The sequence below is a fragment of the Dama dama genome, chromosome 23, assembly GCF_033118175.1.
Source record: "Dama dama isolate Ldn47 chromosome 23, ASM3311817v1, whole genome shotgun sequence".
NCBI classification, from domain to species: domain Eukaryota; kingdom Metazoa; phylum Chordata; class Mammalia; order Artiodactyla; family Cervidae; genus Dama; species Dama dama.
The window spans coordinates 8,573,880-8,586,035 of record NC_083703.1 but is presented as its reverse complement, the minus strand read 5'-3'; the positions used below and the strand labels follow the sequence as shown (position 1 = coordinate 8,586,035).

Genomic DNA, 12,156 nt, shown 5'->3' with positions numbered 1-12,156 from the left:
CTTCAGCAGTGGATTTCTCCATGGCTTAAAAAAAACATGCTAGCAAAGCCATTTATTTTCCAAACACTCCTTTACACTGGTCCCCCAAAGTTAGACATGGAACATTTATGTCTCCACATGGCTGATCATTTCCATTGGCCTAGCAAGGAACTGAAACAAACTCTTGAGGAAAAGTGGGAACGTCAGCCCACTCCCCAGAAGTGTCTAGAGCACACAGCCCTGGAGAAGCATCCCAGCCAAGCCCCTCCTCCCAGGGATTTCTATTTGTTTAATGTATTTGAAGGACAGAAAGGGAGTTTCTGATGTAGGGGAGGTGGAGACAAAGCTCTGAGGGCAGTCTTCCTTTCTGCTATAAAAAAACAAGCCTGTTTTCATTGGCTCACCTACCAGGGAGCATCGCTGAGAGCAGAAGATGAACTTGGGCAGCAGTAATTACAAAGACGACAACAAAGACCGTACAACAGTCCCTGTGAACGATTATGTGAGGCTGTGGCAGCCCCGTATGTGACATCAAAGAGCTCAGTGAGGGCAGAGAACAATCCACGGGGCAGTGGGCTGAGGGCTGGGCTTCCAGGATGTCATTTGAAATTTTAAAGTGGTCATTATATACTTTCAGGGCACTCGAGTTCTGTGGTCCAGTTACAGTGTTTGGGCAACTGAAGTGACTTGAGTCTTGGCTCGGCCATGGGCAAACCTCCACCACTAATCCTAGCTAGACGATTGTGACTGCCAAGTATTGAAGTCCTGCCTTAACCAGCAACTCTGTCTAAACATCCTGATTGAACTGCTGTAATAATCCTGCAAGGTAGGTGGAAACACTCACCTTTTATGGATAAGGACACTGAGGCTCAGAGAGGTTAAGGTGCTTGATTAAGGTCACACAACTCAAACTTGGCAGGGCTGGTTTGAGAGCTGAGATCTGCCTGCTCTGGCCATATCTTGCTCTATATCCTAATATTCCAGCAGCTTTGATTCTGGCCCAAACAGCCCTTCCTTAAGATACCTATTGAATGTGTGTGTGTGTGTGTGTTAGTCACTTAGTCATGTCTGACTCTTTGCAACCCCATGGTCTGTAGCCCTCTAGGCTCCTCTATGCATGGAATTCTCCAGGCAAGAATACTGGAGTGGGTAGCCATTCTCTTCTCCAGATCTTCTTGAGCCAGGGAGTAAGCCTGGGTCTTTGGCATTGCAGGTGGATTTTTTACCTGCTGAGCCACCAGAGAAGACCAAGATACCCATTATGTGGCTATAATTCAACGAGACAAAGAAAAACCTTTCCAAAACAATCACTGTGAAATCTATTAAAACACAACCACAATCTGTCAGAGAATTGCAAAGAACTGACTGCCAGCCCAAATTACACTTCTCTGTGTCTATCTGATTGCATTATCAGGTTATTCAGAGCAATCTTGGGGATGGTATACTATTATTTGACAGAAAGATACTTATTTGAACCCTTTCTTTGCCCTGGGTGACAACTTAAGTATCTCAAACACACAGAGTCCAAAGGTGAGCTGACTCATGGTCATTACATGCTTCCACCATCACAAATTAGGTCTATCTTTTGTTGTGTATTTTATAATTTATTCTAAAGATGCTGTTACAGTCTACTTATTTCACCAAGGATTTTCTGAAATATTCTGGCTGCAGACATTTGCATTATTAAAAACCCTAACTTCAAATATTTGTGATTGATAGCCTCCACTAAGCCCAGTTCCTATGTGAACTGTAGCTGGCCGCAGACAGGGCAACAAGTCCAAAGGCCCAGTGATGGGCACTGCTTTGCCACTGCATGAACCTCACCTTCCTGGGCTGTATGTTCTCTCCTTTTATCCTCCCTGGCACCCGACACAGGTGAAATAGAAATTGCTCTATACTTTCTTGCTGATTGAAATAAAAGGGGACCTTGCTTATTTGATCCTGTAAAGAATTCTGTAAATTGTATATTCCCTGTGAGCCATACTGAGAAGCAGTAATGATTCATCCACATTGCAAATGCTACGGACTGACTATAGCATGTAAGCTACACATTTACAGTCTTGCTTCTCAGTGTGGTCTGAGGACCAGCAGGGTGGGCTTCACCAGGTTGCCCGCCCCTTTTCTTCATCTGTGGCTTCAGGCACGGTGTTTGCCAAGATGCCCAGGTGATGTGTGTGCACATAAAGGTCTGAGAAGCACTGCTTTAGGGCTTCCATAAAGGGACCAGATTTTCTTTAGAAAGTAGGAATCCTGATGTCTGGGGCTTCTCTGGTGGCTCAAACAGTAAAGAAATTGTCTGCAATGAGGGATAGGCATTACGTTTTCACAGGCGTGGATGGATTCTGATGTGGAGGGTCTGAGCCTCACTCAGAGAGACCATGTTACACGTGGGCAGGGTAGACAGGTTAAGCTGCAGTCCTGTGCAGTGTCAGGCCAGCACCCTGGGATCCTCTGTATTTCTCTTGTTCAACAGTTCAGCTCAGCCCTGGACTTCTACTTCCATTCCTATCTTCCAATCTAACTGTCCCTTTATAGATGCACTTTACTGCCCTAAAGGATGTACATTTTTTTCCCCCCAGAGAGGCAGAATAACATAGTGGTGAAGAGGACAGACTCCGGACCTAGACTGTCTGAGATGAATCTCAGGTCAAAGTTGCTTAACTTCTCCAGACTTCACTTTCCCTATTTGTAAAGTGGGGTCTCTGCCTCAGTGAGCTGATTAAATGATCTAATCTTTGAGAGCTACTATGAAGAGGGACTGTGGAAGGCAACTGCTACAGAAAGGTAGGCTACTGTTCCCAATCTTTCTTGGAAAATAAACTGGACTTCTGGGAAAGAGGAAGGTTTTATGAGCCTTCTGGTTGGGTGGGATCTGGAAGCACTCTTTCTGTTTCTCTAGCGTTTACTGTGTACCTCTACTGTGGCACTCTTTTGCTCCATCCATTAATTTTTCTCCTTTTGTCCATAGACAGGTGAGATGCTCTTCAGGGAAGGACCATGTCTTAATCTTTTTTGGATTCCCAGTACCTAGCAGAATGATGAGCAGATGTGTTCAATGTCAGTTGCAACTAAATGACATGGTTGGGAAAAAAGTCCTACTCTTTTGGACGTTGCTTAGGATCATCTGTTAGCAGGCAGAAATGACTTGCCAGTATATGAGTGGCCTTTCTGCTGAAAACGGGGGTAAGGGTGAGATTGCAAACAGTGCAAAACAAGTCATCCTCACAGACCATCTGCCCCTGAGTCTGCCCAGGCTGAACCATAAGGCCATCATCATGGTGGATGTGTTTGTAAGGTATCAAATGCTCTTATAACATGGGGCACCCTGCCTGATTCTTCATGAAGACTGACCAGATGCTTTCCAAATTGGTTTCCTCTTCATCTGTTTCACACAGAAAACATTTCCCAGCTTCCCTTGCATCTACATGGGATCATATGACCAAGTCTTGCCAATAGAATTTGAGCAGATGTGATTTGTCATCTCCGGGCTGAGGGGGTTAAAAGCATGAGTGCCTTTCCCAGGCTCTGTCTCTCTACTTGTCTGCCAGCCAGAGGCAGAGCATCCAGTGGGTAATTCTCAGGCCCTCACAGTTGGGGGCTTAAAGTTGGAAGGAGTCTTCTGGGTCCATGAACAACTGGGTGGAGCCGAGTTCCCCCAACCCTGTCTTCCATCCCAGCTTAAGTGAGAAATGAATTTGGATTATTTTATGTCATTGAACTTAAAAATTGTTTGTTGTCTCTCTTATCCCACTCTAAAAGCATGGGAAACTAACTCTAAGTCCCAACTTGGGGTCTTGAAATTTGTTGGTGGGGATGCCTCACTTTGATAACTCGAGACATACATGTCCATGCGGGTTTCAAAGGGTCACTCCACTACCAGTGATAAACATAACATAGTTGCCTGGTCAAAGGAGACAGCTGGGCGTCTCTTTTTCACTAAGTTGACTTTCTGTACAGGTTTTTACAGTCAAATACATGAGGAAGTTCGGAGAAGGAAACAGCAAGCCACTTCAGTATTCTTGCCTGGAAATTACTATGGACAGAGGAGGCTGCTGGGCTCCTGTCCATGTGGTCTCAAACAGTCAGACATGGACTGAGCACTCACACAATATCTGAGGAAGTTATTTTGGTGGTTTCGTCATTTTTTTAGAAAAAAAAATTTTTTGGGGGGGGGGAATAAGGCGGGACCTCAAAGATCCCTAACTTAAAAAAAAAAAAAACTTCCCAAGGATAATTGGCATTATCTTAAAATTATAGTATTTCTAGAAAAATGTGGTGAGGGGGGCCTCTTGGGCCTTCTGTGGACGGGGTGGACAGAGTCTGTATGAGGTCTGTCTTGTTGAAGACCCAAAGCCACACACTGTAAACAGGGTTTTGCTTGGCTCCACGTCCACTGGCCTCATCATCCTTGTTTATTCTCTGCACCGATTTTATATTGCTGGGTGGTAAACTCACCATATTCGGGCTGTTCTTTGGTTTCAAACGTCCGGTGGCCCGGGGCCGGACGGTCCCAGCCGCCGGGGGGGCTGAGGAAGTTGCTGTCATCTGAGGTGCCATCGTACTTGTAGTCCTGGTCACCGCCCTGGGCCCTCGTCAGGGCCAAGGACCTCTGCCACCAGGCCCGCCAGTCGGGCGACGGCACTGACCAGCCGGGTTTATTCTCCGGGTGCTGATCCTTCTCCGCTTCAGAGTCAGGACCATCCACCACCTCTATGGTGACCTGAGGAATTCAAAACAGGTCAGGGTCAATGGGGAGTCAACAGCCTCCACGCAGGGTGACCCTCGGGAGAAAGTCTAAGAGAGCGGAGGGAAACGTGCCCCCCTCAGGAGGGAAACGCGCCCCCTCAGGTGGGAAACGCGCCCCCCCTCAGCAGGGAAACGTGGCCCCTCAGGAGGGAAATGAGCCCCCTCAGGAGGGAAACGCGCCCCCCCTCAGCAGGGAAACATGACTCCCTCAGGAGGGAAACGCGCCCCCTCAGGAGGGAAACGCGCCCCCCCTCAGCAGGGAAACATGACTCCCTCAGGAGGGAAACGTGCCCCCCCTCAGCAGGGAAACATGACTCCCTCAGGAGGGAAACGTGCCCCCTCAGGAGGGAAACGCGCCCTCTCAGGAGGGAAACGCGCCCCCTCAGGTGGGAAACGCGGCCCCTCAGGAGGGAAACGTGCCCCCTCAGGTGGGAAACGCGGCCCCTCAGGAGGGAAACGCGCCCCCTCAGGTGGGAAACGCGGCCCCTCAGGAGGGAAACGCGCCCCCTCAGGAGGGAAACGCGCCCCCTCAGGTGGGAAACGCGGCCCCTCAGGAGGGAAACGTGCCCCCTCAGGTGGGAAACGCGGCCCCTCAGGAGGGAAACGTGCCCCCTCAGGTGGGAAACGCGGCCCCTCAGGAGGGAAACGCGCCCCCTCAGGTGGGAAACGCGGCCCCTCAGGAGGGAAACGTGCCCCCTCAGGTGGGAAACGCGGCCCCTCAGGAGGGAAACGTGCCCCCTCAGGAGGGAAACGCGCCCCCTCAGGTGGGAAACGCGCCCCCTCAGGTGGGAAACGCGGCCCCTCAGGAGGGAAACGCGCCCCCTCAGGTGGGAAACGCGGCCCCTCAGGAGGGAAACGTGCCCCCTCAGGTGGGAAACGCGGCCCCTCAGGAGGGAAACGCGCCCTCTCAGGAGGGAAACGCGCCCCCTCAGGTGGGAAACGCGGCCCCTCAGGAGGGAAACGCGCCCCCTCAGGTGGGAAACGCGGCCCCTCAGGAGGGAAACGCGCCCCCTCAGGTGGGAAACGCGCCCCCCCTCAGCAGGGAAACGTGGCCCCTCAGGAGGGAAATGAGCCCCCTCAGGAGGGAAACGCGCCCCCCCTCAGCAGGGAAACATGACTCCCTCAGGAGGGAAACGTGCCCCCTCAGGTGGGAAACGCGCCCCGCCTCAGGAGGGAAACGTGGCTCCCTCAGGAGGGAAAGCGGAGGCTGCTCAGCGAAACGGGGGAGAACCTCCAGGCACGCCCGGAGAAACCAACGCCCACGGGCCTTGGGTTGGGAGGAAGCAGTGTATCACGGGGCCCCTGATTTACGGATGACTACATTACTGGGAAGTCTTTAATTCAAGGAGTCAACAGGTACCATGAATGGCACAAGAACAACTCATAAAACGGGACACTTATTGAGAGCTAACCATGTACCAGGCGCTGTTTTAAAGGCTTTCCATAGATTAGTGTATTTAATCCTCACAACGTCTCTGTAGTGTTGGTTCTGTTGCTCGGCCCTTGTGGTTACTGATCTGAAGTGATATCCCTGCCACTCCTCCCATTCTGGCCTGTGAGTGCCACACCTCCCACCAAGAGGTGGGGTTTACTTCCCCTCCCTTCCCCTCTGGGTTGGCCTAAGGACTCATAGTAGAGTGTGGTAGGTGTGTCAACGCGACCAGTCACACGAAGTCTTGAAGTTTCCACTTGCATTCTCTCAGAAAGTTCCCACCATTATGTATGGAAGCCCAGCCTAGACTACTGTGCACATAACAGTCATGTGATGAGGGAGCCATACAGCAGAGAACAAAGGCTCCTCAAGTCCCTGAAAAGCTCTGAGGCCCCAGTCAGTTGAGCGGGGACCCATCTTGGATCTTCCAGCCCCACTGGGTCACCGCATCTGACAGCATGTAGAACAGAGAGGAGCTCTCCCAGCTGAGCCCTGCTCAAATTGCCGACCCACAGCACCCCAAGCAGTCCAGTGATTGTTGTTTCAAGCTGTTAAGTTTCAGAGTAGTGGCTAGACAGCTTTTTATAGACAGAGAAACTGGACACAGAGAAGTTAACAAACTAAGGTCACACAGCTAGTAACTGGCAGCCATGGGTATTCTAGCTCCAGAGCCTGCACTCTTATGAACTTTGCCAAACTGTCTCTCAAAAAGTCAGTCACCTAGGTCCCGTCCCCTCTGGTGACCAGGTGAGCCCAGAGCCCACCGATGCCGGTAGGGGCTGGATGCCACAGGTCGTGTAGAGATGTGAGCACAAGGTGCATGCTGTCCCAGCTGTGTCACTCATCCCTGAAACCAGACCCAGTGCAGACTTCTCCTTAACCGACCCTCAGGGTCAGAGCAGACAGTCCCAGAGTCAAGGTCAGAACTCACTCTTGGATTTATGGAGCCTCGTTTGGAAGTCACAGGGCTGAAAGAATGCAGCTTCTTGGCTCCGAGAGACAATCAACATAGAGAAACTTGTTTAAAAAACATAAAGATTTCTTGGGTTCCTCTGGCCATCACACCGCTCTTGCAACAACCCCTGGATGAGTTATGTGCAAATGAATCAGAAACATGCGCTCCAAGTAATCAGCGCAAGATGTACTGGGCAGATGCTCTTCCAGCTTTGCCCTAACCTGACATCTGAGAGACTTGCTGAGATGCTCTGCCAAATTGCACTGGGTTGTGCCAATCCCCGAGACAAAGAGACCCTTCCTTTTGTCTCAGGAATGGAAAAGTTTGAATTCTACTCTTCGATGTTCAAAGATGGTTACCCCGCTCTTGGTGGGCCTAGCTGTGGCCTTGTGTGGTCCAGACACAAGGTTCAGGGTTTGGTCTTCTACCCCAGAGTACACTTGGGCTGGGGCAGGCTGAGAGCATCTCCTCCTCTGGTGTGGGATGCCTACGAGGGCACCACTGGCTTGATTCCATGCAACCACCATCACCCCAGTCTTGTAAGCATCCCTTGCATATTTATAAATAATTACGGAACTTTAGTAATCCCCCAAAAGGACAAAAAGAATAATTACATAATTCATCTTGTATCACTGCTGTTTGCTGGAGGGATGGCTGTTGGAGAGAGACAGTGCCCAGGACCCACACGCAACCCTACAAGGACGGAGTGGAAGGAGTGCACAGCTAGGCGGCATGGACCCGAGCCAGCAGAGATTTCATGATGCCCAGCCTTTGAAGACACAACCTTTCTCCTGTGCAGTCCCAGCCCCCAGTGCCTGCAGACAGAAAAACTGAGCTGCAATAATTGTCTGCAAGGCTATTAAGGGTCTTGGAGGCAAGAAGCTGCCAAGAGCCAGGCAAGCCTGCAATTATGGTAATAAGATCAGTCCCTGGGTAGGAGATAAGGCGGAATAGGCTGGACAGTTTTGGTATTCCGTTTGTATCCAGACTGGAGTCAAAGGGATTGCCTAAACAAAACGTGCCCTGCAATTTCTCCAAGCTGGGAATCAAAACAATTCCATGTTTTAAGCTATTACCGTCAATATGATTCTTTTTCCCCAAAACTGCCGCTTGGATCCAAACAAAACAGATTTGTTGCCTGGCCAGGCAATGAGTAGCAAAATACAAATTTACTCCAAAAACTATTATCGATGACTAAATCTCATCAGCTTAGAGGTTTCTTTTCCCTCTTTCATTTCTAGCCACTGCTCCAACTGAATTAAAAATAACACAAACAAACAAAAAAACCCCCACACAAAACAAAAACCACACAAACCTTAGGATCCACCCTTCCCTGCAGTTAGGAACGTGGAAACCTCGTACTGATATCAAAAGAAGAAATCTAATGTTGAACGTGAAATTTCATAGGCATCCAATTAAAAAGACTTAATGAGCATGATCATGACTTCTCGAATGGGAGGGGGTGGAGGGAGATTAGTTTTATGTTTCCTGTTGCTCTTACTCTTATTTACATGTTCTTTAGCATCAAAGAATCTGTTCATAAAAATGTCTTGACGAGTTGAAGGTGTGGCAAGGAACACAGTAGATTTCCAAGCTGATCGAGCTGGATCTTACCTTTCTTTGGCATCTTCAATACACAGCATTGAAGCATCGTTAGTATATTTGTTTCTTATGGATTTTTCCATACCATGAATCAAGACAGTAAAAGAAAAAGAACTTTTCCAAAAGATCCAAGTCCAACTTCTAGCTGAATCTTGTCAGGTCCAAGAAAGAGAGACCAGAATAGGTGCCAAGTTTGAGAATTCTGTCCAAAATTAGGGAAGGATAAACTCCTTTGCACTATTACCAGTTTCTTTCTTCCTCTTGAAAGTTCAAACATTTATTAGAAACACACTCTTTAGCACTGAAAAGCACTTTCCACTGGGAAGCTAACACAATTCTTAGTCTAATCGGCAATAAACTAACAACACTGAGAATACAGAAGGCTTGATCTTTGGAACTCGGGAGAATCTTCTAGAATCTTCTAACAGAATCTTCTAGAATCTTCTAATTCATTGGCCCTTTTAGAGGACCAACGAGCTTGAGAGCTACGGTGACCAGGTAGTTTGGCTTTGTGTTTATTTCCCAGAGACAAAGAGAAGCCCTGGGAGTTGAAATGATTCCTCAAAAGCACAGAGCATCCAGGGACAGGAAGACAGTCTCCAGCAAATGGTTAGGCCCCTAATAATGTAACACTTCTTCCTTGACAAATGCCAAAGAAAGAACACAAAGGACTAGGAAGATATATAATCCCTCCCTCTCAGACCCCCTGGTGCTCTCAAAACAACTCTGGCAGCTCCAGGTAAGCGCCATGAATGCTTTGAGCCTTACAGTGTTCTTGTTCAGGTATCGCTGCTTGTTCTACAAAACCTAGCCCCACATTTCAGGCAGAGAAACTGGCCTGGAGAATTCACATTCCTGAGGTGAACAGAAAGGAAGGAGGAGAGCTGCTCTCAAAACTAGATCTCCTGATTCTTAATTATTTTACACTCATCTCCTCTGTCATTTTCACCCTTGCTGCCATCACTAGCCAGCATCCACCAATCTGGGGAAGCGTCCCGCATCACTTTGCTGAGTGCTTCCCACGGATGATCTCATTTAATCCTTGTGTATGCTAAGTGCTTCAGCCGTGTCTGACTCTGTGCGACCCCATGGACTGTAGCCCACCAGGCTCCTCTGTCCATGGGATTCTGCAGGCAAGAATGTTGGAGTGGTTGCCATGCCCTCCTCCAGGGGATCTTCCCAACGCAGGGATCGAATGTCTCTTATGTCTCCTGCAGTGGCAGGCAGGTTCTTTACCACTAGCGCCACCTGGGAAGCCCGTTTCATCCGCACAACCCTACCACTATGTAGTATTGTCCTACAAAGGTACTACTCCTAGGTTGCTATTCCCACTGTATAGACAAGGAAACTGAGGCGTATGGAGGTCAAGTAACCTTCAGCAGCCACAGAGGCCAAGCCTGGTTGACAGAAATGGTGCTGCCGGAGCCCAGGGAGAAGTGGGTGGACTCTGGCTCATGATGGGGACAGTAGGGCCCCCTTGAGAATCTGAACAGTACCAGCTTGTCTTCAGGAGGGTATGGGTCCACATCTTGGGCACAGTAGTTTCTTGGTTCTTAGTCGGTCAGGCCTGCCATCCCAAAAGAATTTTAGGCAGAAAGGAGGTGGGAAAATCAGAAGTAGACTCACGTACAACACCTGTAGCCCTGGCCAATGCACCTGATTATATCAAGAGGCCTACAGTCGTGTAAATAAGTCTGTACAAGGGGGAAAAAGGGCCTTTAGAAGACTATTTTTAAGTCTCCCTCAATGGAAGAAAAGAAAGAAACACATTGGTTGAAATGAATACGAATCTCAGATGGACCCAGAAAAGAGAGATATTTGGTGGTGAATAGCTACTGTGGTAAGGAATTGATGCAGTGAGCCTAATAATGAGTTTATTTTAGAGATTTCTGCATCTGCTATCTGACCATCAGCTGTGGAGCAGAAACTCAGCCAAGGATACTGACATTCCGCTTGAACTTGTCCTGGGGGATTTACTTTCTTTCCTGAGTGGTTTATTTATTTATTTGTTGCCAAAACCCAACTTCTAGTTTTGTTTTAAATTTAATATGGAGATTGGGTTCAGGAGTTTGAGGCTATTTCTTTCTATTTTGTGCATTGTTGGGCTTCCCCCCCACCGCCCCCCTCACTTCCACAGCCTGAAGCCAGTCTTAAAATGAAGAGCCCGATTCACTTGGGACAGAGGCCACCTGGCTTCAGGGGTTTATTAAAAGAAAAAAAAAAAAGCTCTGAAAAGCTGGGCTTTTTAAAGGATTTCCCTTCCTAAAAGTCAAGAGGGCCAGCTCAGCATTGTCATTTCGGAGCGGTGTGGGGGGTTTGGTGGTGGTTGGGGGGAGAGACTGTGGACCCCAACCCTGGAGCGTGGGAAGTGCTTGCAGACAAGGGGGTGGTGTCGGGGGTCAGTTCAGAGACAGGGGTATCAAATTCCTGTGTGCTCCGGCTCCAGGGAGGGGAGCTGGGTGGGGGCGGGGGGCAGGTTGCCAGAGGATGAGGGGAGCCGACCCCCCGGTACGACTTCACCTGTTTTCAGTCCGCTCCCCAGGACGAGAGGACAGTCAGAAGGCCCAGGGTAACTGGTGGGGCTGTCTGCTTGGCTGCATCGGCCTTGTGTCAAACCAGTGGATTTCAACAAAACAGTAGAGCTCTGAGGAAGGGGTGAGAGTTGTCAGCATGAAAACCATCACCCTCTTTGAGAAAGCACCTCATCTTTTAAAGGACTACCAGGAGCTGATTTACTCATGTGGTGAGGCATGAGGCCACAGCAGCCAGCTGTGTGTGTGTGTGTGTGTGTATGCATGCTCACATGCACTTATACTCAGACCTTGGGCTGGCACTCTCAGGGGTAGCACGCATCAGTCTTTCTTTGAGCATCTTTCTGAGCAACCAACGACCTCCTTTGCTGGTCTTCCCAGAGAGAGAAGGCCAGGAACACAGCTCAGGATTCCTTTCTTTAGGGCCAACAGGTCATCAGATCAATAAAACACAGGCCCCTCTACTCCTCTGACCGGCCCCAGGTGGTTATCAGTTGGGGGCTTGTGCAAAGCAGCAGCGGGATGACCCAACTGGCCAACAGGCAGCAGGACCGCACTGGCTTGGTCTTTTTGGGTCCTTGGGAGTGACAGTATCTGGGTTGGAGCATCTTTCACTTCAGGGCCATTTTGCCAGGAATGGGTTGCCCCGTTGGAGCAATGGGGAAACCTATACTCTTGAGAGGTATAGTGATCTCTTCTGTACAAAAGGAAACTCTAGAAACATCTAGGGAACTCGTAGGAGTGGCCTGGTTCCCTTCCCACCCTGTGCTCCAAAGCAGCCCATTCTGAAGTGGTGTGGAGGTGAGCTTCCCATAGGTACTGGTGCGGTGCTGAGACCAGCTGAAGACAAAACGCTGACTGCTTTGTACCTGTTAGAAGTCTGTGTTTTATGAAAGTCCAAGAGGCTTTGT

At 49.2% G+C, this 12,156-nt stretch overlaps 1 protein-coding gene across 2 annotated transcripts in view; it reads right to left on the bottom strand.

The window, feature by feature from the left end:
• The window catches only part of ISM1 (isthmin 1), an 83,785-nt gene that overhangs the window by 13,703 nt on the left and 57,926 nt on the right, over positions 1-12,156 (bottom strand). For both annotated transcript variants that reach the window (XM_061125952.1, XM_061125953.1), the window contains exon 3: positions 4,435-4,699. In XM_061125952.1, the coding sequence (XP_060981935.1) occupies positions 4,435-4,699 (265 nt within the window). The remainder of the gene's footprint in view (positions 1-4,434; positions 4,700-12,156) is intronic.